Raw genomic sequence first — 27,964 nt, 5'->3', positions numbered from 1 at the left:
CATATTGAGTCCTGAATAATCATAATGCATGGTCTCTGTCTGTCTCTCTCTGAGAAAGCCAAATTATAGGACGGTTAATATCTTAAAGGATTCTTGTCTCAAATACTGGGTTGCCTAAATACAAAGGGGACTTGCTGAGATGCTGGCTTGGTAAATGACACTCAGCAAATCAGAACCGTCTTTGGGTCCTCAGTCGTGTTATGTAAGTGGTCATACAGATGGATTTTTAACTCTGATTCTCCTAAATTGCTTTCCCATCCATTAAACGGTGGAAGGTGTTCTAAAATGCAAAATAAGAAGAATGCACCGCTGTTACTTTAAGAAGGAAATTAAGTAGGGAGGGAAAAGGGGGATGTTGTGACTGCTGACATTTGTGGCCTCTTTTCATTTGCGTAAGAGGTGGACTGGCTTCTCTGTAGCTGCGGTTGCCATGGAGAGGTAGTGGGGGAGGACTCCCAGGACCCAGCCTGAGAGAGCGATTCCGTCTCAGAGCTGCTCCAGAACATGACGGGAAGGGGCAGGGAGCTCAGGTGTGCCACGGCGGCACAGCTAATGGGGGCTGGCTGACCTGTCATGGCTGGTAACGTGACTGTGCACAGACCCCTGGGTGTGACAGACATGTTTGTGGACGTGCCTGTGGATTCTCTATGTGAAGTGAAAGGATTGTAATGTTGTATGTATTCCCACCCTTCATACGATTTCTTACACGCGAGATTTGATTAGAAGAGTTTAAACATATTTAACCCAAATGTACACCCTCGTTATAATAGGAAACTAACTTCGGTTGGCATGTTTGCATATAGATAAATGACATAAACAGTAAGTCAAATAAATTCCGATGGGAATAATCCACTCAGAAAAATCTAATATGGTAGATCAAACTGCAGCCAGAAATGAATGTGTTACTAACCTGGAATCATTAATTTACAGAGGAGAGAGAGCGGTGTAGCTAGATAATACAGGAGAAATGAAAACAATAAAAGTTGTGTAAGGATTCTTCTCCATTAACAGGTAGAAGAAAATCAAATGTGTTTTGTAGATGAATATGCTTGATCTTAACAGATGAATTTTAGGGATTTTGTCATCAGTGTATTTTTGGGCGATAGTTTCAGATCAGATAGAGAATTGTGGTTAATGAGTGTGTAGTGTGATCATTTTAGGACTTTTTTTGTTTTCTTCACATAACTGGTAAATTGCATCTGTTGATATATTAGCCTTTTGTTTTCTCATGGATATCATTGTGGATAATGCCTTTGTTTAAAAACAAATGTAATTGGTAATTTTAACTAGAACTACTGTTTAAAGTATTTCTAAGTAAATATATGTTTCTCTTAAGGAAATCATATAATGTGTTAAATTTACCAAGTTTAAAGAAACTTGACTTCTTAATTTTCTGATGAGATCTGAATGAGAGCTGAACATTAATATTGTTTTGTAGTAGTGGAGGCAGAAATGGCTTAGGTGAAGAATACATTGTAAGGTTGTTACTGTTGTTGGCCGCTTAATGCATGGTACAGCTTAATTTAAGAATGACTACTAATTGCCTAATTCAGTCCGTGAAGGAAATGGCAAAACCAAGTGTTGTGTTTTTTTTGTACGGTAGCATTATTAAAATTTATACACAGTGTCATACAGAGTGGTACACAGTGGTTCTGAAAAGATCTGTAAAATATACAAATTTATTACAGAATTTACTTGGAAAATGTTATTTCAAGTTAGGGTACTTCAGAAATTAGTCCATAAATATTTATTGGAGAGTATATATGTAAAACTGGTCCTTAAATGATAACCTTATTTGGCTTACTAAAAATTTCTATTTCTTTTGTGTTGGGAGTATTGTATATTAAGAATACATTTTCTTACTTTTTAAATATAATATCTAAAGACAAATTTTGCGAGTTATTATGTACAGATATTGATGAATTTGACATTTTCATTATGTTTCTTAATTTTTAAATTAATTCCAAGGTATGCCGATTCAACAAGGAAACCAAAATTCATTTTCTTGATCACTCATGCAGGTCAGAGGGCTCTGAAGTGTAAAATATTTGCATATTTGTTAGATAATAATAAGTAATTTTTTTCCAAAGATTCAGTTATTATTTGAGAGAGAGAGAGAATGTGGCGGTCGGGGGAGGGTCAGAAGGAGAGGGAGAGAGAGAGAATCTCAAGCAGACTCCCTGCTGAGCGCTGAACCCAGCACAGAGCCTGATCTCAGGACCCTGAGATCGTTGGTCAGAGATCTGGGTTGTGAGATCATGACCCGAACCAAAACTAAGAATCAGGTGCTTAACCAACTAGTGAGCCACCCCAGTGCCCCAATAGCGTATCAAGTACAATCTGAGTATTATTCTAAACTTTTCCCCTTGTTGCCTCTTCTCAGTCTTACACAACTTTGTGAGGTAGGTATTGTTTTCTTACCCATTTTACAGATGAGGAAACTGAGATTTGGAGGATAAAGTCACTTGTCCAATATCATAGAGATAAGAAGGGGGGGACTAGGATTTGAACTCATGAAAGTTTGTAACCACCACACTTTATTGTTTCTTGCATGTGAAAACTATACCCTGGGGTAGGGAGAAAAGCTTTGCGTTCGGGTGTCCTGGGATGGAACGTGTCTTAGCCAAGTGACATAACAGAGGTTAGACTTGCTCACACCTAATTTTTTTGGTAGGTTCTTAATGATGGGAATACATGTGAATATTTTAATTTTAGTGCTAATGTGAAGGCTGCTCCCCCCAACACCCATGGGGGTTATTTGCTAGCATGCATTATTATTCATAATGTTAAAATATAAGATAGTAATCAAAATTATATTTTGTTCTGTTTGGAAACAATGGAATAAAGGAGGATTAAAGGATATGATTAAAATAACATTGAACCATTTTTCAGATACCCTTTCAAATACATGTCTGATTACACAGCAGGGTTTCTCGTCCTCGGCACTGAGGACTTTTTGGGCTGGATCATTCTTTGTTGCGGGGGCCGTCCTGTGTGTCAGCAGGATGTTTAGCCGTGTCTCTGGCCTCCACCCACTACATGCCAGCTGCAGCCCCTCCCCTTCAGTTGTGACTTCCAAAAATATCTCCAGACATGGTCTGATGCCCTTTGGGGGGCAAAATTATCCCTGGCTAAAGACCACTACTAGAGATATATAGGGGTTAATTAAGTAAATAAACATAATATAATTACAGAGTGTGTTGAGGACTTTGATGAAAAAGACCAAGACGCTGTAAGCAAGAATGATGGGAGGGAGCAGGCTGGCTGTCGTGGCAGGTGTGGCTGCATGTGGAGTGTGGGTTGGCTGGCAGGGAAGCGCAGGAAAAGACATGGAGGCCAGTACAGAGGCTGGGGCAGGGGTCTCAATGAGAGTTGAGGGCCTGCACCAGTCAGTGGGGGTGGACAGTTGCGAGAGCTTTCTGGAGGGAGAATCAGAAGATTTGGGGTTTGCCAGAGTATTACAGTGCTGACAACAAAGAATAAAGAACGAGGAGGGTTTGAGAGGTTGATGCTGGGCAGTGTGCAAGACTAACTCACCAGCCGAGTGAACCTCTGTGTGTCAGCGTGGCCATACATGGGATTCACATGTGTTTCTCAGGAAAGTTAGAAGTGACCGAATGTCCTAGACCTTTGTGAATATTGGAAACCATGAGTCTTACATCTGCGACTGCCAAGTGAGTGCATATTTAAGACTTAAAAGGGTCTGCCTTGCTTTACAGGCTAGATGTGACCTTGAGAGACGGGAGATGTCCCATTTTGGCCAGTGGCTGCCTCCATTCACACTACTGCTGCTTCCTGGGTCCCTGCCCCTACCTGTCCCTAACTTGGTCCCTGTCCTTGGCCCCAGATCTTTCTCTTCTAGTGCATCCACTTGTAAAGTGAATAATTTTTTTGGGCAATGAATGATTATCTTCTTTTGAGTCACAATTTCAAAATTTGCAGATTTCTTAAAGCGTCTCTTTAGTGGGCACAGTGTACAGCATCAGTTTAACTAACAGCAAGGACACAACATCCCAGGCCCTTTCTGTGGCACAGCATTCAGGGAAGCCCGATGGAATTTCGCTCTTCATGCAGCAGATAACCTCAACAGGCTGTTTCCTGAGGATCGTGTGAGCATAACTTAATGAATAACAATAACTTTTGCTAATAATCGTAGGTAAAATCACTCAGAGTTGTAGTTACCCTTTATATGCTAGTGTTCCAAAACTGTAATGCCATTTACCTCAGCAGTGATGATAAAAACTCTCCCTCCCCCCAAGTTGTGTTGCTGAAATTGTGTGTAGCTGTGTGTGTCTGTCCATGATCTCTACGATAGTAAAGTAGATATTCCTTTTCGCACCTGAACTGAGGCCTTGCAGTTCAGAGGTCTGGCCTAAGGCAGGCACAAAGGAAAGAGAAGCGAGAAGCCATCTTTCTTGACAGCTTCGCGAAGTTCTCATTTCTTGGTTCGCCCTCCTCTCCTCCACAGCCCCCACTCCAGTTCTGTTGATCAGCTAGGTGAGCCATTGGTCGCTTTATTTTCCTCTGCGAGGAGGACTTTTTCACCTTGACTTTCCATCCTGAGTCATCTTCACCGTGGGTCTTAGCCGTGTTGCTAGAGTTGTGTGTGTGCCGCGGGGATGGGTTTTCCTCTCTGCAGGTAGCCTAACAATCGCAGAGATGGAAAAGAGGCTTCCATGTGATAGAGAATTTAAGGAATAAATGAGACTGCTAATAATAATGGGCAAATGGGATACAACTGAATACCATTGAAGAGATACTTCATTACGGACAGTAGTACGGAATAAATCAAGTTCAGTGGGATGTACAGGAAGGGAAGACACTTTCTTTGCTGGATTTATTAGAAGTTTCTGAGAGTCAGATGAAGCTTGGTCATGACACATGGGTGAGGTCTGGATAAATCCTGGGGGCCAAGGTGATTTGAGCATGATTTGATACAAGCATGAAAGAAGCAACCTGACCCACAGGTACTTAATGCGAGAGGAGTGGGGGTAGTTAGTGTTAGTGCGTGCTAGAGTGCCCCCCTTGGGGCTCAGCAAGGGGCTGCGAGAGCCTGCGGTATTCTGGCCCAAGCGTGAAGGAGGATGAAGCCGTGCCAGCTGAGGCAGGACGCCATTTTGACGTGCGCAGATAGAGTCCAGTCGTGTCAAGGGCAGTATAGGGGAACAGAAGTATAGGGTTAAGAAGGGCACGTTCTGGAGACTGCCGGGATTCAAACCTGGAACTTTCCCGCATGATCGCTATGAAGTCGGCTTCTGCGTGCCTCAGTTCGCTCCTGTAGAGTTGAGGTCAAGGGCAGTTCCTTCCTCCTGGGTGGGTTTTCTATGAGGGTGGAATGGGTTTGTGCACGTGCAGTCCTTAGAACAGTCCTTAGAACAGTGTCTAGCACCTAGATTTTCCTGTTATTGATTGCTTTTCCCCAGTAGTCTAGCACCTAGATTTTCCTGTTATTGATTGCTTTTCCCCAGTAGGCTCTGAGGGAGGGTGAGGGCTTCCAGGCAGGTGTAAGAGAAACATCGGGAGGCAGTTCTCCGAAGGAACACACACGCGTTAGCAGCAGTGGAGGGGGAAGGGCAAGCTGTGGGTATTGTGGCCATCGCCACAAGGCAGGGTTGCTCATTCGAGAGGAGGGTTTTCAAGAGCAGGGATTCTAATGATGGGTTGGAACAGGTGACTTATGATGTCTCCATTGGTACTAAGAAATGTATATGTGTTAATCCTATTTTTGCTAGTTTATTTAACATGTTTTAGAGAGTTTGAAGAATTATTAACCTTATTAGCTGTCCTAGGTAATTATATCATGGTGATCTCTCATGTGCTGCAATATTATAACTGCAAAGAGCTATAAATTTTCTTAAGTTTAGTTATATTTTAGTGTGTTTTCACCATGATTTGCCTACCTGGGTCTGTATAATGCAGTGGCCTCTAAAGCAAGTGACAACACTTGATAAATGACTAAAAAGCTATTTTTGGCTTGACTAGATTAGATCCATACATACGAAGTTACAAGCCTAATTACTGTTATTTTTGGCCAGAGTCCTTGCAAGTGTGGGAGTTAGCCAAGTACTTCCTTTGTGAAAAAAAATGACATTTGTTCATTGTTTCAATTGTGATGATTGCTTAAAGGCTATGAGTTGTCTCTGTGTGTGTGTGTGTGTGTGTGTGTGTGTGTGTGTGTGTGGGAGAGAGAGAGAAATTGCATTATAAAGATTTGGATTGGGAATTTTATACATTGCAAAATTTATCATAAATACTGATTCAGGGGGCACCTGGGTAGGGTTAAATGTTTGCCTTTGGCTGGGTTCATGATTTTAGGGTCTTGGGATTGAGCCCAGGGTCAGGCTCCCTACTCCCTCTCCCCCTGCCCCTCACCCTTTCTCATGCATGCTCTCTCTCTCTCTCAAATAAATAAATAAATAAATAAATAAATAAATATCTTAAAAAAATAAAAATAAGTACATACTGATTCAGAGCCACTTCAGTGTATGAAAGGCCCAATGCTATCATTATCTTATATGAGATGTTACTCAGTAACAGTGATGACTACTAGAGGACATAGGCATGTATGCATGTGATGGCATGTGGGTATATTTCAAATAAGGTAATATGTATAACAACATATATCTAATACAAACACACATCATCCGTTACGCACATCTACATACACAAATATACAAAACTGTGAGAACTGTTATTTGACCATTCAGGCTATTTAGCCTCAAACAATCATTTGAGTTTATTTTTCCCAAAATATAATTTAATGTAACCAGTGGATTTGATGATGTATTTTGTAAGTATTACTCATTTCAAAATCAATTTAGGGAATGTCTCTCTGAGTGTGTTGGCCACTAATCAAAAGCTAACTCGAGTTGATGATTGGCCGTTACTCTGCAGGTCCCACAGACCCCACCACCTGTGCATTTTTGCACTTCCTTAGCATTTTGTGTTGTAATGACCTAAATCACTCAGAAGTTAATAACCTTTCACATTAAAAATTATGGCATAGAATATTAGTAACCGGAAATAATTGTATTTTACATATTCCATCTCTATCTCTGTGACACAGTGAAAAGTTCGGGAACTTTTGTCATATGATTTCTTGAGTGGAAAGTTACTTTACTAGTCTAGACCATTTATTCACTTGTAGCACAGAAGATAGTTAAGGATTGTTTAAAAGATGTAGCTAATCCAAAGTTTGGAAATTTTGTAAGGTTACTTTCCTTGTGGTTATCAAATTTTTAATTCTTACGAGTAGCTTTATACAGTACAGAACAGTTAGGATTTACGGCATTTGTCTGATGCCAGCGTCCAGATGATTGGGCAGTTGACCTGCTGTGTCTCCAGCACTGTGCTTGGGACTCAGGACTAATGAGCGCCTACCTGGTCTCTGCCCTCACAGGCCACTGGGCTAGTGAGGAAGCCAACTTCAAGCAAGCCATTATTCACAGTACAATGAGCCGACTGCTCTGGTAGGGCCATGGAGGGTGTTAGGATTGCAGGAGTACATGGTGGCCCCAACTTGGTCTTCATAAACTACAAAATGTTAGGGTATTTTGGTTTATTTTGACTCTTAATTCCCCCTTAAAGATTGTATCTATAGTTGATGACTAAAATTGTTAGACTTTGTCTGTTTTCGCCTTATTTCTCTCCCCTCTACCACCTACTTACAATTATTCATATCCTTTTACCTTCTGATTCTTGCTGGTGAGGGAATTACCCTTTGGCAAGGATGCAAATTGGACTATTTTGAGGTGAAAAACAGACTTGTTATCTGACCTCTGAATATTTTGCCTAACGTGTTGAATAAGTTAAAGGGAAGTATAAAGAATGCTGTGTTGCAATACTTACAATGGTATTACTGCCATTCAGTAAATGTTAACGTATCCTCAGTTTGCAAGGAGGCATCAATGACTTTGGAAACATGGAATAATAATTTAAGTGAGAATACTGAAACAAAATCTGAGCACATGTGTATTTATTTAATACATGTGCATATGTAATATACATAGTATATGAATTTTTTAAGCTAGTAAGTACCTACATACTCTTAGAGAATTGAGGCATTCAAGTTCTGTTTTTGATTTGGCTACCCACACTTATACACAAGTACATAAATATATCTTTATACATGCATAGATATGTAAATAAGTAAGTAATACATCTTCATTATGAATAATGCATACACTTAGTTTTTTTTTAAAGAGCAGCTAGTACAGAAGCATGTACAATAAAAAAAAATTATCTTTTCTCCCTTCTCTTGCCCCTGTTCTTTATCCTTATACTAAGAGGCACCCACTCATACTAATTTCTTTGTCAGTTTTTCAGAAATGTTTATGCAGACATGACAGCATCATTTTTAAAAAACTGATTATCTAAAAGCAAAAAAACTGAATTATATAATGTATGGTCTGAACCTCTGATGTGTTTTAAATTTGGGATTCTCATACTTCACCAAGTCATTGCCCAAATCCCTGGAGTTATGGACTGAAATTGAAAGCAAAAGCCATACTAGCAGGAAAACATCTACTAGGGAGCTGACTACTGACAAAATTTGCCTCCACCCAAACCTCCTGGATTTTAGGTTGCCATCGATTCCCATCCTTTTGTCCATGCCTTTCAGTGTCTTTGTCAGTTTATTGCTGATTTTTTTCAATTTTCTCACTCACAATAGTGTGATTTATAGAATATGTATTTGAAATAGTATGAGAGCACAGTACTTTCAGTTCTCTCTAGTGACTAAATATGCTAAAACACCAGAATCTTTTAAAGTAAGCATGAAGTCCAGACTCCTAATTCCAAGTCTGGATGTCCAGCCCTGACCAGTCAGTAGAGTTCTGTTTAGCTTCCCTTCAAGTATCTCCTCTGGAATAAGCCCTTATCCCCTCAGGCTCATGTTCCAAACTCATTATCATGTCTACAAATGGACTTCCCATCCCAAATAAACCATTTTTGGTTCTTTATGCATCTGTTCATTTGGTCATTGATCGCCGGATTCCTAAGCGTGAGTAGAATGCTAACTCCGTCCTCTGTGTACACGACTGGGCGTGGAGACATGTGGGGGAAAGCAGGTCATTTGCCTCTGACACATCATGTGGCTCCGTCAGCCACCCAGCCAGCAAACCTGAGCCTTCCATGTCATTTGAGACTCTCTGATTACTTTCCTGATATGTTAACTTTTCACCACATTCTCCTTTCACCCTGCATATTTACTTTCTGCCCGGCCACACCTACTTGTGGTGCCTCACATGCCGTGTACTTATTCCTGCTTTCTTCATGCTCTTCCCTCCCCTAGAATTATTTGAGCTCACACTCTGTCAGTACTTAATAGAATGAAATAATTTGTTATTTATTTACAAAGAGAGAATACTCTCAGTTTTTCAAAAGATCGTCGTAGCTCATATGTGCTTGCTGTTTGAAATGTGTACCAGAACATAGGTTGGGAAGTTTTGTGTTTTTAAAAAGATAATCATTTCAATCTAGTGTTTAAGACTTTGATATAATATGAAATAACTTGAAGGTATTAAAATTCAGATTTATATGAGTTCATTACTTTGGGATGACCTTGGGCCTGGGGGCATTTTGAGATGAGTAAATTTTTTTGTCCTATATTTTACTTCTGTGTATATTAGAAACGCTATAATATAGTGGGTTTTTTGTTTTTTGGTTTTGGTTTTGGTTTTTGTTTTTTGCTTTAATGGTCAGTTTGTCTTAAAGAATTGTAGAAAAGAGAAATATGGTCTTTTATTTGTCCTGTCTCTCTTCTTCCCTCCCTCTGTCTGCTTCTTTTGTATAAATCACGGGTTTGCAGATTTTTTTGGAAAGGACCAGATAATAAATATTTTAGGCTTTGTAGCCTCATATATTTTCCATTACATAGTCTTCTTGTCCTCCTCCCACTTATTTTCTTGTTTGTTTTGTTTTTTTGACGTTTAAAATAGTGCGCAGGCCTTACAAAAACTGGTTGTGGTCTACATTTGACTTAATGAACCACAGTTTGCTGGCCCCTGCTACAGAGACATATTTTTATCTGTTATTATTTCCCTGCAACTTAAATCACCACTTTTAGCATTGCTTATATTAGTAACAAATTTTCTCAACTTTTGTTCATCTGAAAATATCTTTACTTTCTTTCATTTTTGAAGGATAATTTTGCCAAACCTAGTATTCTAATTTGACATTTTTTTCTCTTCAGCACTTTGCTATTTATTTATTTAGTTGAGAGAGAGAGACAGAGAGACAGCCGGGGATGGGGGTTGGAGGGCAGAGGGAGAGAGAGAATCCCAAGCAGGTTCCACACCCAGAGCAAGCCGGACGTGGGGCTCAATCCCCCGACCCTGAGTTTGTGACCTGAGTTGAAATCAAGAGATGGATGCTTAGCTGACTGAGCCACCCAGGTGCACCATCTCTTCAGCATTTTACAAATCTGTTGCCACCCCCTCCCCCCTCCCCATATTGTGCAGTTGTACTAGGACATGCCTATGTGTCATTCTCTTTGTGTTCATCCTCCTTGAGGTTCACTGAGCTTCTTGGATCTCTAGCTTGATGGTTTAGTCAAATTTGGGAACAATTCAACTCTTACTTCTTCGGTTATTATTTCTTCCCAGTTTTTTCTGCTCTCCTTCTGGGACATTAGTTACGTATATGTTGGATTACTTCATACTGTTCCATGGAGTGTTGAAATTATGTTATTTTTCAGTTTTTTCCCTCTCTGCTTCAGTTTAGATAATTTCCTTTGACTTGTCTTCAAGTTCACTTTTTTTTCTGCTGTAGCGTTTCATCTGTTCTTAATACCATCCAGTGAATTTTTTTCAGATGTTGCATTTTTCTTGATATTATTTCCACTGTTTTTAGAGTTTTTATATATGTTCTGAAATTCTGTCCTTTACAAGATTCATCTCTTTTCTGTAACTTTTGTCATGTTAATAGTTAAATTTTTGTCTGCTAATTACAACATTTTTGTTATCTGTAGGTCTAATTCTTCTTCCTAACTTCTCTGTCTGTAGCCGTTGCGTGATTCACCTTCCTCATAATGTTTTGTTGTATAGAGAACAGTGTGGTTGATACGTTTTAGAGGTCTGGATTCTGTCATCTTGATCGTGAAGATTGTCGAGTTTTGTGCTCGCAGACAGTTAAGTTACTCTCAGTTCTTCTGAAACTTGTGGAGGCTTTTCAGAGTAGGTCTCTTTGATTTGCCCTGAGTCCAGGATGCGATGTTAATCCTAAGGCATGGCCTTCTGAGATTTCCTTGGAAATACAAGGTGTTCACCTGGACCTTCTAATGTGGCAGGACTTGAATTCCAAGTTCGGTGTCTCCTGTATTCATACTGATAGCTGCTGCTGTTAATTTGCTTGGTTCTTTCAGCCTGGCCTTGGGTTGCTTTCCCTTAGGTTCTTTGAGGTCTTACCCTCCACACAAGCAGTTCAGGAGTCAGCCAAGGATTTGAGGGGGCTTGTTCACAGATTCCAGACTCTTCTCTGAGGCTCCCTCCGGGATTTCCCCCACCCTCAGTGTCCAACTGTTGTAGCCGCTCCAAACTCTACCTCTGTCTCCTCAGCCCAGTGTGACTGGTGCTGTCTGCCCCACCCATGCTCTTCACAGACTGGTGATTGCCCCTCAGGAAATGGCCACTGAAAAATGAATTTTAACGTTGTTTGCTTCTTACCCTTCCAAGGTCAGATCCCATCCGATTTCTGCCTGCTTTTGGTTACTCTCTAGTACTTTCCTTTTATTTTATTTTATTTTATTTTTTTTAACCAAAAAATTGTTTTTGTTTTTTATTTAATACCTCATACATACCTTTATTGTATTGAGAGGGGAGTTAGTCTCCTTTAAGCCACTCTGACGTTACCAGAAGCCAGAAATCCTAAATGAGTAGATAATATAGTCCTGCTATCAATGGAAGATTTTTATAATATAAGTAAGGTGATTGTTCAAAGGATTAAGAGACTCTGGGAAGCCTTCCAAGTTGGCAGAGTGGAGGAATAAGATAGTCCTCTAATTCTTTTGGTTCGTGAGTTGGGTGTCCCAGGTTGCCTGGCAGCTGGTCGTAGGTGAGCTGATGGAGAGCTCACCACACAGTACTCTCCACTGCATGCTGTTGGAGTATGATTTGGGCATGTACTATGGAGTCTTGCTTCATGTCCTTTCTTCCTTTTGCTATTGTGAGGTTATCACGTTTTACTATATGTTATAGATACTGATACATTAATATATCCGACTTGATTAACGTATTTCCATCTCCACTAGAGCCTGGGCTCCAAAGGGAAGATACTGTATCTAGATCAAAGCTTTGCACAGGGTAGATTCTAAGGATGAAATGAAATGTACTGTGCCAAGCACAAGGCCTGATGTACTGAGAGCAGTGATCGGTGATTTTTTTTTCCTTTCCTGTCTACTCTGCTCTATAAAGAGTTATTAAATATAACGGGACTGGTAAACTAAGAAAAAGAACGGATTATTTATTACAATTACCCGTTTTTCCCCCTTTTCATGTGGCTGTGTAAGAATAGTTTGTACTAGTAAGAGCTGCATTGTTAAATTATTTGGGGAGTAATTTAACAACTGAAAAAATGAAAACATGGTTTTATCACTGTGAAAATATACCTTGGAATGCTCACTTTAGAATGCAAAAGAATAGTAGTAGTGTAGATTAGGTCTGTGTCAGAAGTTCTTAACCTGGGTTTAGGGTCCCTGGAGTCCCTATGCAAAAGTGTGTGTGTGTGTGTGTGTGTGTGTGTCGCTGTCTAGGAGAGAGTGCACAGTGGTTGTAGGATTTTTTTTAATAGAGACATTTTGAATTTTTTTTAAGTAAGTAGCTTTTTCCTTTTTTTTTTTTGAAAAAAATTGAAAAAGTGATGGATCAAGATTGGAGTAGGATGAAGATACTCCAATTAAAAAAAAAAGATAGTATGTCTATATAGTTCTTATGTCTTATGTCATTTAATTTAAAAAGAGTGTGTGTGTGTGTGTGTGTGTGTGTGTGTGTGTATGTGAGAAAATAACCTGGAATCTGATGTGCCAATATGCTAACAGTAGTTATTTTATGTAGTTGAAATACTGTTTTATTCTTGTACCATATATTTTTCTTTAAATTTCAGGACTTAAGTAAATCTCACACTGTTAACTGAATGAAACAGAAAGGACATTAAAAAATACAGTGAAATATGGGTCTTTCTTATGGGACCCCTTTCCTCAGAGGTGGCTATAAACACCAGCAGCACTATGTATCCTTCCATAACACACACACACACACACACACACACACACACACTTAGACACACACACATTCATTTTTATATTCTGACACAGATGGAAGTATACTATATACACTGTTTTACTCCTTGGGTTTTGTTTTTTGTTTTTTTGACTTTGGAAAGATTTCTCATCTTTAAGTTTTTATCCTCCCCCTGCCACACCCAAAGGAATTAAGAACACCGGATAGCAAATTTCTGGAAATCATTTTCTTTTCTTTTTGTTATCTTTTTCAGCTTTGGTGTGTACAAACCTGACTCCTAGTGGTAGTTCCGAAATTATTTAATTTCCTGTTGGCTCTGATTCTTTCTGGGGGCAGCGACCTTTCTTGAATGCCCACTGTGTTTTGGGCCTGTAGATAATTTGCTTCATTTACTTAACACTGTTATATATCATTTCTTATGAGTATTATTTGAACTAATACATTAATAATACTTTGGTAATCTTTTATTAGTTTTTTTTTTAATTAGGCTTCTTTTTTTTCTTTTTTAAACTTTTGAATGTGGAAGTTTTATTTATTTGTTTTTAAAGATTTTATTTATTTGAGAGAGCGTGAGAGAGAGCACGAGAGGGAGCACAAGCAGGGGAAGGGGCAGAATCACACTCTGCTAAGCAGGGAGCCCCGACACAGAGCTCCATCCCAAGACTCTGAGATCAGGACCTGAGTTGAAAGCAGATGGTTAATCATCTGACCCACCCAGGCACCCCAATGTCAGCATTCCTTGAGGCAATAATGTGTTTCATGCAAAATATTCACATGTTAATTTCTCTGTCTCTCCTTTTCACAAGAAAATAAAAGACAAAATCAGGTAAAATTACTTTAAATACAACCATGAGAGGTGGCCATACCTATGCATTAGATGATGACTGTGTTGTGTCTGCTAAATCTGTGGTTTGCATATAAGCAAAAAAAGTTCTTGTTTCTTTTTTCATTCCAATGTAGTTGACTACTTGATGTCATACTGAGAGAAGCCTTTTCAGAGTCTCTTCAATATGGCATACATATCTTGGAGTTTGTCTTTCTGTAGAGTTGAGTCTTGCTGAAGGGATGCTGGGTATCAACTACTAGCCCAGGGCTCGAGCCCCTGCAGCCATAACATCCAAACACGTGAGTGGGACCTCCGTGGGCAGAAGTGGCCAACACAGTGGTGAGAAATCCAGTGGCAGGTAGCTGGGAAGACCACATGTCATAGCTCTTTGCCAGATATGTAGTAGAAAACTAAAATATCAAAGTATTCCTTACGCCACCCTGACATTTCATCCAGTTAGAATTCTAAAAGAAATGTAGTTGTACTTCCTGTTCAGACTTGTGAGTCTCTAAATACTCTTCATCTACCCAAAGGGGGTTTGGGCACTTATTTCTAATATTGTTTTCCTTCTGCCCTCACTTTTCTAGTCTTTACCCTTACCCCCTCCCTCCTTTTTCCCCACTTCTTAGAGAATATCGATTGATTTGTATCTGTAGTAATTGGAGATCCCGAGATGGAACCATTGGAACCAGAAATCTGAAATATCAGACTGTTATTTACCCCACCTGATGGTACAGTTACCATAGTTCTGGGCCTACTGTGAGCATTAACTGTTTCCTGGTGAGGAAAAGAGTGGTGAGTGGGCTTCCAGTGAGAGTTAAGGAGGCTGTCCCAAGAAGAGCCCCCAGGCACAGAGAAGGTGGGCAGCCTGCCTTCCCACAGATAGAGCTCACTGTACTTCGTTTCTGTGCCCTAGATCATAGCAACACCCTGCATTTAAGTCCTTCGTTTTGTTTTCGTTCTTTCTTTTTTCTTTTTCTTTTCTTTTCTTTTCTTTTCTTTTCTTTTCTTTTCTTTTCTTTTCTTTTCTTTTCTTTTCCTTTCTTCCTTCCTTTCTTTCTTTTTCTCTTCTTTTTAAATTTTTTTTATGAGGCCTTTAAAAAATCATAGGGAAAACTGTATATGTTATTGCTGACTAGGGATGAGACAGCCAGCCTGAAAAGCCAGAAGAGTTCTCTTCAGACTTTGAGATCCTTGCCTCTTGGGTCTCTCTCAACCATATCTAATGTACAGGCTTACCCCTGAATTTGGTGTGTGTGTGTGTCTGTGTGTGTATGCGTGTATGCACGGGGGCGCACACATGTATGTATACGTGTGTGAATCCATTACTGGGTTAGTAACTCAAGTTCAGTGGAACCTGGCATTTAGCCTCTCAGGGTAAGAACGCTCTGTCTTCCTAATCTTTTCTCTCCTCATCATAGTTACCATGACTACCTGCTCCCCTTCATGGCATCAGAAATCATCAAGTGGGAAGAGGAAACCAGTGTTGTCATACTCTAATAATAATATCTGAACCAAAATGGGCCACGTATTTTGATGTGATTATTAGAACTGTCTTGATCCATGTCAGTTTTTAGCATCTTGACCCAGGAGCTTATTATGTGTAAATAGTTTTCGTATTTTCAAGCACATGTTTTTTAGCTGGAAATTTATTTCCTAGTTTAGGGCTCATATTGGTAATAAATAGCCGATCTGTCTGTGATGTAATGCTTGTTTAGAACGTCTGCTCTGACTTTGCGTGTTAGCAACGCACTGGAATTGGACATCGGTAGCCATGAAGCATCAATGAAGCTTTCCCTCCCTTATCTTCCCTGGTCTCCACCAACAGCAGCAGCTGCTGCCGTAACGCAGATGCCCTTGCTGCCCCTGTCCCTGTTACTTGATAAAAAGTGGCTCCGAGGAGCAAGCTGATAAGACTTTTCCCCCTAACTCCTTGGGTTTTACACAATTTTCTGTCTTGACCTGACAAGATCTGTAATTTAGAGAACATTGATTTTCAGGTTTGGCTGCATATTAGGATCACCTGGGAAACTTTCAGTGCTGATTTGATTGATAAGGGCTGCAGCCTTCCTACCCAGATTTTTAAAGGACTCCAGTAATCAATGAGCAACAGCTGGCGTTCTGGTGTTTTCGGTGACTTATAAAAGAGCCTAAGCCAGGAGCTAGAAGGCTGGCGCTAAGGACTCCTGCTTGGTTCCACATTGCTTTGGCAGCCATCTGAAGAAGGAGGTTTTCATCAAACCTAACCTCCTTGGCTGGACTTCTCGTGCGTTCTGAAACTGTGAGGTGTAGGAAGGAGACTTTGGGAGTTTGCTTTGCTTTTTTACTTCTTAGGAAATGGCGTGCTGAAACTCTGAAAACCAGTAGTCTTCCCAGCCCCCTCTAGGGGTAAAAAGGTATAATTACCCCACTATTAAAAGTGTGACCTAACACAGTTCCCAGCTCTGCTGACGAAGACTAAGGAACTCTGTGTAAAGTGAAACCAGATGATGTGTTATTAAGAGACGAAAAATAATTTAAAAGCCTTAGGTGGTTCAGTGATAACATATTCACTGTGTGTATACATGTTGTTGTTTCCGTGGTCAGTTTTCATTCCAAGATGATTTTCTAACAGAAGAAACATTGCATTTAGTTGATCTATATTTTCAAAAGCGTGACGGAGCCTTTACTTTTCTCTTTGAACTCGTTTAAGTTTTTCTTAGTGTCACAATGGAAACATGCTTTCCGAGAAGGGTAAACAAACAATTTTGCAAAATCTATAAAGGTATACCTTTATGTACGTGTAAAAGTGTAGCAAGGCTAGGCATTTCACAGTTGGAGTTTTCTTATGGTATATTTCGTTCCTGATCTTTGCTGTTGCATGACTCGTTACCATACTAGATTAGCAGATTGTTCATGTCCAGTTAACCTTTATCTCTGCCCTGCTTTACCTGTAGCCAAACTCTGGGTCTTTCTCAAACCTGTGAACCTCTTATCAAAAATCGATCATGACCTCCAGCCAGATTTGTGGGCCTTAAACTCTCAGCTGCTGTTCTCTGTCCCTCTGTTCTTCCGTCGTCTTCTTTCTCAGTTCCTTCCCAGCCACTGCCCACCGAACCACTACCCATCTTGTGTATTTGGCTGATCAGATGACCTGTCCTCTAGTACCTTCATCTCACTGAACTCTTCGTCCTTCCCCCTGGACAACTCCAAATTTGGCATTCCTTCTCCATTTCTTTATCCAGGTTGCCAGACTTTGCTAGGATAAATAGCACTGCCGTGCGCATTGGCACCATCCAGCATCTGTGGGTTTCCACTTCACAGATCCCCAGTCGCTGTCCGTCAGTGCTTTTATTTGTCCTTAAAATCGGTCCACTCTTCCATTCCCATCAATAATTTGTCTCACCTAAGCCAGTCTGGAAGACCCCTTACAGAAACACTAAGCTCCTTTTTCTTTGTAGACAATCGTGCCTCTTAGCGCAGTAAAATCTAGGCAATTGAATATGCATTCCCTCAAACTCATCCTTCCTATCAGTAGACTTTTCACCTGACATACCATCTCTGAAAAACACACCAAACAACCTTCCCTTGACCCTGTGTTTCTCACTGCCTCCCCACTTCCCTCTGTTCTTCTCCACTGAGTGTTTGGAAAGAGAGTTCTGCTCTGTTCTCTTCTCTACCTCCCTTCTCGTCACTGTCTCAGCCCTTTGCCCTCCAGCCTCCCCCTCCCACCGCATGCTTTGGGAAGCATCGCCAGGACCTTCTAATGGCTCAATGGGGTGGAAGCTTTTTCCAGTCTTTACTGATTGCATCATCTACTGTTTGACAGTGAAACACTGTTCTCGTGACCTCTGGGACCACAATTATTTCTGCGTCTCCTCATTTTTTTCAACCATTCCTTTAAATTTCCCCTTTGCCTCTTTCTTGGGTTTCCATTACTCTGCCTGTTCCTTAACAGTTGGGGCTGCCTGTCATCCCGCCAGTGGTTCTTTTTTTTTTTTTTTTTAAAGATTTTATTTATTTATTGACAGAGATAGAGACAGCCAGCGAGAGAGGGAACACAAACAGGGGGAGTGGGAGAGGAAGAAGCAGGCTCCCAGTGGAGGAGCCTGATGTGGGGCCCGATCCCATAACGCCAGGATCACGCCCTGAGCCGAAGGCAGACGCTTAACTGCTGTGCCACCCAGGCGCCCCCGCCAGTGGTTCTTAACTGGAGAGAAGGCGGCCCATTGAAACCCTTTGTCAAAGCTCTTAACATTTATATAATCTGGGGCTACCATTTCTGTAGTTGTTGATTCAGTAGGTCCTCCTTCCAGAAATCTATAATATGATGGTTTGATAATATTCTGTCATATGGAGGTACCATAATTATTTCTCAGGAATTTGGTATTTATTAAATGCCTACATTATGCCCGGTGCTGTAGATGATTTAGTTTTTTTTCAAGTATGAAAAGCACTGTGATGAATGGTCCTTGCCCCATTCCTTTTTTGGTCTCAGTCTAGATTTCCAGTACTTTAATCACTGTATTAAGAGTGAGCCAGTCACTTCATAGACTAGTTATGTTTTTGCTTCCACCAACTCCGTGGTATGGTTTTAACTGCCAGATACATAAGAAGGTAGTTTCCAAATCCCGTATCCTAAGACGTGCACTCTCCAGGTTTGTTTCCAAACTGCTCTGAGCTCTTGACACTCTGTCAGGTTTTCTTCTTTGCCTTTCCAACCTCCTCGTGCTCCCCTACCTGAATGCCCGCATCTTCTCTCCGCAGTGGGATCACTCATTTTCTGTTTGTATTCAGCCCGTGTATTTCCTCCGTGGACGTGTTTCAGGAATCTTCTCTTGCTGGGACAACCATGCTTCCCCGTTCTGCGTTCCCCAAGCCGCCTGCGTCTAGAGTCACACCATTACAGCAGGTGCAAGAATTGCTAGTGTACCTCTGAAAGTTCCTGCACGTGGGATCGCTCATCTTTGTGTATCCTTAGGGCTGGCATCGGGAGCTAATAATATATTACCAACTGAATGAACCCTGCACATTAATGTTTTAGAAATGATCCCAGAAAATCTAGCGGTAATGAATGCTGCTCTGGGAGTGAGAGCACCATGCTGGGGGTACGGATCAGAGGTGGGGGACCGGGTCAGGGAAGGCTTCTTCAAGGAAGTGATAACATGATTAGCGGCCAATTTCTTTGCTTTAGGGTGTTAATTAGAATAATGCTTGGTTAGTATGTGGAAGTCTATCCTATTTCTGTTTATTGTTGAGGATTTTTTTATTCGTTGGTTTTTTGTTTTGTTCTTACGCTAACAGTAGATGTGATTTAGGGATGCCTGGGGGGTGGCTCTGTAGGTTAAGCCTCTGCCTTCTGCTCAGGTCATGATCCCAGGGTCCTGGGATCGAGCCGTACATCGGGCTCCCTGCTTCTCCCTCTGCCTCTGCCCCTGCTTGTGTGTGCTGTCTCTCTGTCAAATAAATAAATAAAATTTTTTTAAAAAAAGATGTGATTAAGTAAAGTACATTCTGCACATTATTTAAATTTCCTTTTTTCCTTCTCCCTTGTCCTATTGCTATTACAGATTGGAACAACGTGCTTCCTAATATTGAAATATTTTTGCATTCTTATTTTATACCCTACTTGGATGTGGCTTTCCAAACTTTAAATATACTTCTTTTAAAAAATTTATTATTATTTTTTTATTTTTTAAGTGATTTCTGTGTCCAGTGTGGGGCTTGGAACTCACGACCCCAGGATGAAGAGCCACATGCTCTATGGACTGAGCCAGCCAGCCGCTCCTGTACTTCTTGGTACAGATTGTTAAGTCAGTATTCACACATGCAACTTGCCTGTGGTATTGATTTTTCTGCCCCTTTGGTCACATTTTGATATCAGGATCATACCAGCTTTATAAGATGACTTAGAACAGCTTTTGTGTTATCCTGTGCTCTGAAACAGTTTAGGAAATGCTTTACTCTTCAGAATCGGAAAGAATTTGATAACAAAACCGTCTGAGACCTTTAAAAAAGGTAATTCTAGGGGCGCCTGGGTGGCTCAGTAGGTTAAGCGTCCAACTCTTGATTTCGGCTCAGGTCATGATCTCAGGGTTGTGAGATTGAGCCCTGAGCCCCACATTGGGCTCCCCACTGAGCATGGAACCTGGTTAGGATTCTGTTCCTATCTCTACCTACCCTGACTCCTCTCTCTCTCTAAATAAATGAATGAATGAATGAATAAATATATAAATAAGTAAATAAATAATCAGTCAATCAAATAAGGTAATTCTGTTACTCTCTGGTAACTTTCTTAATTTCATCCATGGTTGTTATTCCAGTGGAGTTTTCCTCTTCCTGGATCAAGTTGAGTAATTTTGTTTTCTGGAACTAATTAATCACAATTTTCAAATTCATTAGCACACAGTTGAGTCTCCTGATTTTTTTTTCCTATTTACTTGAGGCATTGTTTTCCAATTTGAAATATTACTAGTCTGGGTTATCATTTTCAGCATTGTACAGTGTCGTCTTCCTGGAAGACAGAGGTCCAGAGGTACAAAGATGTATGGCACATAAAGGTGGGCTTACTTAGGTGATTTAGTAGTGAACACCAGGATAATTTTCATTTAAAAGCGCACGTATAAATGGTTATGGGTATTGGATGTGTTTTTAACATTACGTCATTGTCACATATTTAGTCTTACTGAAATAGCTCTAGCAGCTAACGGTAAGAGTAAGGAGCTTGTGCTGACGGGTAATGAGGGGACGTAGGAGTTATGCTTATTTAGTAGTAAAAATAGTACAGTCACATATGGTGATCCTTTTTCAATCAGATGGTATCTCTTTCAGTAAATAGAGGTGCCTTTTACAGTTCATTAGGGAAGTAGACCCTTCCTGCTTTGTGCTGTTAGGGCTCAGCGAAGAGGGGAGAGTCTGTGGTGTTAGAGCAGGGGTTATAGGTGCTGATCCGAAAAGCAGGAGGGAAGGATGAGCTAGTAAAATTACGGTAGAAATCACTTGTCATTGATCGAGTGGAGTAATAAATAGTTGATTCAGGCGTTTACAGGGTACCCATCTGGCTTCCCGTATGTTGAAATCATTTGTAATGTTAAAGAGGATAAAATGCTGGGTTCTTAAGTGGAACCGCCCAATGCCAATTTTAAATCTGTGTGCAGGTATCCCTTCTCCTCTTTTTCAGAATGCACCGATGCTTCCCTGTCTTGGCAGGTTACGGTCACCATTGATCCAATCGGCAAATCACGCGGGTCCGTCTTAGTGTCACCAGGACTAGTGATCCTGAGCTGTGTCGCTACAGAGACACAGGGTTCCACGTGCAAGGTTTGGTGGTGGCACAGAGAAGGGAGTGACAGGAAGAGGCAAATCTTGAAAGGATGCCACCTCCAGAAGGGACGGTGTGGAATCTGATGGAGACTGCGGTTAGGTGGGGCTGAAGCAGGAACGGCGGAGGCATCAGGGACAGGAGGGAGGCGGAGGAGGACCTTGTTAGCCACACGGTGGAATTTGGACTTCACGTTTACCTTGAAATTGATATTAAAGCGATCGTTGAAAGGAGAGAGCAATCTGCATGCCCCTCCAGGAAAGCCATTCTGTTTTGTTTTCCTATCTCTAGTTCCTCCTATTGTACCTGACACAGGGTAGGCATTCAGCACAATAAAAACACAGCTTTGGTTGAATCAAATCCCAAGGACTCCGTGGGTTGGTCCCCAAAGCTGTGCTGTCTTGCATCCTGAGGCTCTTGAAGGTGGTGCGGAGGGAGGCCCCACGCTTCACCATAGGGTAGACGTGGTGAGCAGGAATTTGACCAGGAACCTGTATTTGAAGAGTGCTGTATGGTTATAAATGGTTTGTTTTTAATCATTCAGTCTTCTTCCCAGAGCCCTAAAAGAAGGGTTGTTTCTGACGGGCTCTAGGACTTGGTTTTGGTTTTGGTTTTGGTTTTTGCTCAGTGGTTTCAGATTACATTTCACAAAGAAAGAGACTTTTTTCTTTATTTATGGATGATGGAAACAAAATAGTTTTGCATCATTTTCTTGTACAAACAAAAGTTTTTGTTTTTTTATTTATATATATATTTTTTACAAACAAAAGTTTTTAAGTATGTAAGCCATTATACAAGATTGTTCTAGCCTTTACCATTAACAGACAATTTCTGTGCTTTATTGGAGAAGAAAACCTATAAAAAGTTGGAAATTTTTAATAGTTGCAGAACCAAAATATGTCTTATGGGATTAGTACCCCCTCCTCTCTCCTGGCCTACTACTCTTTCAGAGCCACAGGCCCCTCTGGATCTTAAAAAAGATTATGGATCCATTCATGTTGCCTTTCCCAGGTGACAGCACCTCCAAGTACATTTAGTAAAAATTGAATTAATTAGAATTACATCTTAAATACAGTAAGAACTCATTACATAAGAATGCATTACTCACTTTAGATTTACCAACATGGTGTGGGTATATCCATTTTTAGCCTTGAACAACAGCAACAGAGAAACTACAATTTATTTCTGAATGTGTAGTTCTCTGCGAGATTGTTACCTCAGATAACAGTGACACTGGGGAGGGGGTGACAGAAATGGCTCCGAATCTGAGATTCCATTCTAAACAACACCCCCAGCTCCCCAAGTCAAGGCTTATAATAATGAGGTCATATATTATTGCTAGGAAATGTTAGCCTTGGTAAAGCGAAAAGGGTAAAAAAATAAAAGGTAAGAAAGATGTGTAGGGAACTGCTGCTTATATCGGGTTCAGAATCCAGCAGTGGGTCCTGTAATCACTGTAGCTGGCTGGGCAAGGCCGCATTTTTCATTTTTAATAGGAAAAGATAGAGGATGGGGTGTGGGTAAGTTTGCTCCTGAATTATGTATACACATAATAGTACGCATGTGTAATTGGTCAGAATGTAAAAATATATTTATTGCTCTGATTCATAGTGAAAAAAATGATAAATATTGCTTTAAATACCAGTAAATTGCCTTGTCTGAACCAGTTAAGCGCGTACAATGTATGACCACTTTCTCTGTGATTTTGGAGTGTCTCTGCAGAACCCTGTTTTACCAGGGGAATCATAAAGCATAGGTCAAATATAAACAGGACTTTTTTCTAAAAATTGAAGCAAAACCTTTAAAATTGGCTGTTAGAAGCCCTCTCCTTGAAAATTGTATTTACCTACTGAACTGGAGCCTTAGGTTAAAGCATTTAAGTAGATGCTTATCCCTAACCTAGTAGATGTCCTACCTCTTCTGATTTATGCACTGTTATTAGGAAGAGAAAAAGGCAACTTAATTGAAAATTTAACAACAAAGAGTAGTGTTCTGTGATCACATGTAAATTGAGGACATTTTTGTAGGAATTTGTTATGTTAAGGTGTAAACAGAAGGTGGCCAAACGTCCATATTACTGAATAGCAGCTGTTCTTTAAATATGTGTTACATCTTGAGTTTTTGTTGCTTTGAGCCACAATCGATTCTATTAATAAACAGTTGTTTTATTATATAATGCCAAATTATGCGTGCATAAACTCTTAAGCACAGTCATCACTACTATGAATATATGGGATATATACGTATATAATATTTATGGTTCTTGAGTTTGGATGAACTGCTGGCATAGAACTAACAGTATTTTTTCCTTTTTGTATTTCTCGAGGACTATATATTTAAATTATATATGATTTGTTTCTTTATATTTTTGAAGGTCTCCCATGTACTTAGTGTATTTTATTTTTTAAAAAGTGGCCCTTGCCCTTTTGTTATTTATGTTAACATAGATTTCGTCCATGGATTTGGTATTTTTTTCTCTTTGAAGTAAAATTACTGCTGGAGCAGGATCCATGTTCTACATTTAATAAGAGGTTTTTTTTGTTTGTTTTTGGAGTTTTTTTTTAGGACGGTTTCCAATTTCACTTGTCATTTCATGAGAAATAATTAAAATTTATAAATAAGAAAAACTGTATTATTTCTACGGGTTATCTCTACTCCTCATCCGTCTCATTCTGGATCCGATAATGAGCAGCAAAGAAATAGGACATTGCTGTGGGGATGCATTTGTCAGGATAAAAATTTAGTTATTTTTGACTAACGCTGATAGTCAGTGTCTAATATTTCAAACCAGCTTGTCTCCTTTTTTCTGCTGCTCCCACTTTGCCTTTATACTGTAGGCTGGGTGGATCAATACGCAATTAAAAGAAGTTTGATTGGTAAATTGGAGGTTCTCTGAGTTTCTGGCTTTCCCGGCAAGGCTGACGGGAGAAGCAGCAGGTGGACCAGAGTTCAGAGGGCCTGTGGTGGGATCTGCATCTTTTATTTGTTTGGAAAAGATGCATTTTAGAGATTCATCTGTAGCCAGTGGTGGTAGGGGTAGCATTGGAGACCATTTTAGGGACTGGTGGTAGATGCCCAAAGGCATAAATGACTAAGTACCAATATTTTGAAAGCTTTTAAACGATACTTCTATGGACTAAGTATAATATATACAATTACTGGTTGGTATTCATTTCAGTACAAAATAGTTCCCTGGGAATTTCGTAGCTGCTTCTGTGACCATGAGCACTTAGACCTCAGTATTAAACTTGGAACTGGTTATTGTCATGATCATCAAATAAGTGCGTCCTTATGAAATTTAATTGTTAACCAAGGTAGAACACGTGCTTTTTTACAAAACCCAGTGGTGCTCAGAGCCTCAGATCCAAGACCTGTCGGCTCAGGGCCCACACTTGGCTCCCTCTCCTGTCCGCTCCTGGGGCAGCCTCCCAGGGCCTGTTCGGTATTACTTCCGGGTTACACCTGATCCTTCAAAACTGGTTCCTGTGTAACAGTTCTGTGGTCATTACTTTGATGTAGGATCTCTTTAATGCAGTATGCTACCTCACACTTCAAAAGTGACTGTCCTGTTACCAAGGCTTGGCAGGACGGGTCGGTATTAACTAAAGCTACTCTTTGGTTCCTCATTTAATTTATTTCCTGGTTCTTCCATGTTTGGCATACGTCTCAGGCCGTCTATGAACTTGGATTAGACTTGTTTCTAAGCTAGTGGGTGTTTGCTATATCTGTCTAATAAAATCCTTGTTGGGCATTTGTATGTCTTCATAAGGAAGGGTTTATTTTTAGGTGCTTTTATTAGGTAACTTGACATTTTTTAACTATAGTTCAGTATTTGAAATGCACTCATTATTTGCATTATGGAAACATTAATTAATTGGAAGTGGTCCTTGTGACCAAGGCATGACTGAAAGGAGAAATTCAATTCTAAAATAAGGGAATATATCATTATTTTGACAGTTTACGTATATTTATTTCACAAATAATTCATTCAATAAATATTTATTACTATGTTTCAGACACCATGTTTGTAAGTACTATGTTTGTTTTACTGTATTCTTGTTTGTATATGATGAATTGATTTGTAAAATTTCTTTGTTTTTCTTAGACAAAATTGAAGAAGCACAAAAAGAACTCAATGGGGCAGAAGTGTCAAAAAAAGGTAAATTAAACCCAACTGCAATATAGACTGTATTTTTTTATATGCATATAAATCCAATGTATGGATATTTATTTTATATACATTAAAAAATATGTAAGTTAAAATTATAGACAAAATAAACACTTACAGAATTTCTAACATTTTCTTTCCTCACTGCCAATAGTTCACCTTATACTCCTTGTGCCCCGCTTTGAAAATTATGCATTTTCTTTTTTCTTTCTTTCTTTTTTTTTAAATTATGTTAGTCACCATACAGTACATCATTAGTTTTTTGATGTAGTGTTCCATGATTCATTGTTTGTGTATTAACACCCAGTGCTCATTGCAATATGTGCCGTCCTTAATACCCATCACCGGGCTAACCTATCCCCCCACCCCCTCCCCTCTGGAGCCCTCAGTTTGTTTGCCGGAGTCCATAGTCTCTCATGCTTCATCTCCACCTCTGATTCCCACCCCCCTTCAGTTTTCACTTTCTTCTCCTGATGTTTTCCATGTTATTCCTTATGTCCCACATATAAGTGAAACCATATGATAATTGTCTTTATCTGCTTGACTTATTTCACTTAGTATAATCCCCTCCAGTTCCATCCATGCCAATGCAAAATGCGGGGTATTCATCCTTTCTGATGTCTGAGTAATATTCCAGTGTGTGTGTGTGTGTGTGTATGTGTGTGTATCCCATCTTCTTTATCTATTCATCTGTTTTTTTTTTTTAATTTTATTTATTTATTTGACAGAGAGAGCGAGATAGCACAAGCAGGGGGACAGGGGAAACAGTAGAGGGAGAGGGAGAAGCAGGCTCCCTGCTGAGCAGGGAACCCGATGCGGGGCTCAATCCCAGGACCCTGAGATCATGACCTGAGCTGAAGGCAGACACTTAACTATCTGAGCCACCCAGGCGTCCCTTTAGCTCTTCATCTGTTGAGGGGCTTCTCGGCTCCTTCCACAGTTTGGCTATTGTGGACATTGCTGCTATGAACATTGGGGTACATGTGGCCTTTCTTTTCACTGCATCTGTATCTTTGTGGTAAATACCCAGTAATGCAAATGCTGGATCATAGGGTAGCTCTATTTTTAACTCTTCAAGGAACTTCTATATTGTTTTACAAAGTGGCTGTACCAACTTGCATTCCCACCAAAAGTGTAAGAGGGTCCCCTTTCTCTACATCCTCTCCAACATTTGTTTGCTCCTTGTTAATTTTTGCTATTCTAGCTGGTATAAGGTGGTATCTCAGTGTTGTTTTGATTTGTATTTCCCTGATGGCTAATTTTTTCATGTGTCTGTTAGCCATTTGTGTGTCTTCTTTGAAGAAGTGTCTGTTCATGTCTTCTGCCCATTTTTTTACTTGATTGTTTGTTTTTTGGGTGTTGAGTTTGAAAAGTTCTTTATAGATCTTGGATACCAGCCCTTTATCTGTAGTGTCATTTGCAAACATCTTCTCCTATTCCATGGGTTGCCTCTTTGCTGACTGTTTGCTTTGCTGTGCAGAAGCTTTTTATCTTGATGAAGTCCCAAAAGTTCATTTTTGCTTTTGTTTCCCTTGCCTTTGGAGACGTGTCCTAAAAGAAGTTGCTGTGGCTGATGTCGAAGAGGTTATTGCCTATATTCTCCTCCAGGATTCTGATGGATTCCTGTCTCACATTGAGATCTTTCATCCATTTAGAGTTTTATCTTTGTGTATGGTGTAAGAGAATGGTTGAGTTTCATTCTTCTGTATATAGCTGTCCAATTTTCCCAGCACCGTTTATTGAAGAGACTGTCTTTTTGCCATTGGATGTTTTTTCCTGATTTGTCGAAGATTAGTTGACCATAGAGTTGAGGGTCCATTTCTGGGCTCTCTGTTCTGTTCCATTGATATATGTGTCTATTTTTGTGCCAATACCATGCTGTCTTGGTGATCACCACTTTGTAACGTAGCATGAAATTAGGCAGTGTGATGCCCCCAGCTTTGTTTTTCTTTTTCAACATTACCTTGGCAGTTTGGGGTCTTTTCTGGTTCCATACAAATTTTAGGATTGTATGTTCCAACTCTTTGAAAAATGCCAGTGGTATTTTAATAGGGATGGCGTTGAAAGTATAGATATGCTCTGGGCAGCACAGACATTTTAACAATGTTTATTCTTCCAATCCATGAGCATGGAATGTTTTCCCATCTTTTTGTGTCTTCTTCAATTTCTTTTGTAAGTGTTCTGTACTTTCTAGAGCACAGATCCTTTACCCCTTTGTTGGGTTTATTCCTAGGTATTTTGTGGGTTTTGGTGCTATTGTAAATGGAATCGATTCCCTAATTTCTCTTTCTTCAGTTACACTGTTAGGGTATAGAAAAGCATCTGGTTTCTGTGCACTGATTTTGTATTCTGCCACATTGCTGAACTGCTGTATGAGTTCTAGCAATTTTGGGGGTGAAGTCTTTTGGGTTTTCCATATAGAGTATCATGTTGTC

At 40.1% G+C, this 27,964-nt stretch overlaps 1 protein-coding gene across 1 annotated transcript in view; it reads left to right on the top strand.

The window, feature by feature from the left end:
• The window catches only part of HIVEP1 (HIVEP zinc finger 1), a gene marked incomplete at its 3' end in the record, with an annotated part of 145,737 nt that overhangs the window by 45,378 nt on the left and 72,395 nt on the right, over nt 1-27,964 (top strand). Inside the window, exon 3 of the mRNA XM_034660196.1 lies at nt 25,467-25,520. Coding sequence (XP_034516087.1) covers nt 25,467-25,520 — 54 coding nt within the window. The remainder of the gene's footprint in view (nt 1-25,466; nt 25,521-27,964) is intronic.

Source organism: Ailuropoda melanoleuca, chromosome 5, assembly GCF_002007445.2.
Source record: "Ailuropoda melanoleuca isolate Jingjing chromosome 5, ASM200744v2, whole genome shotgun sequence".
NCBI lineage: Eukaryota > Metazoa > Chordata > Mammalia > Carnivora > Ursidae > Ailuropoda > Ailuropoda melanoleuca.
Note: the sequence above shows the minus strand (reverse complement) of the source record. Positions and strands in the feature narration are given on the sequence as shown.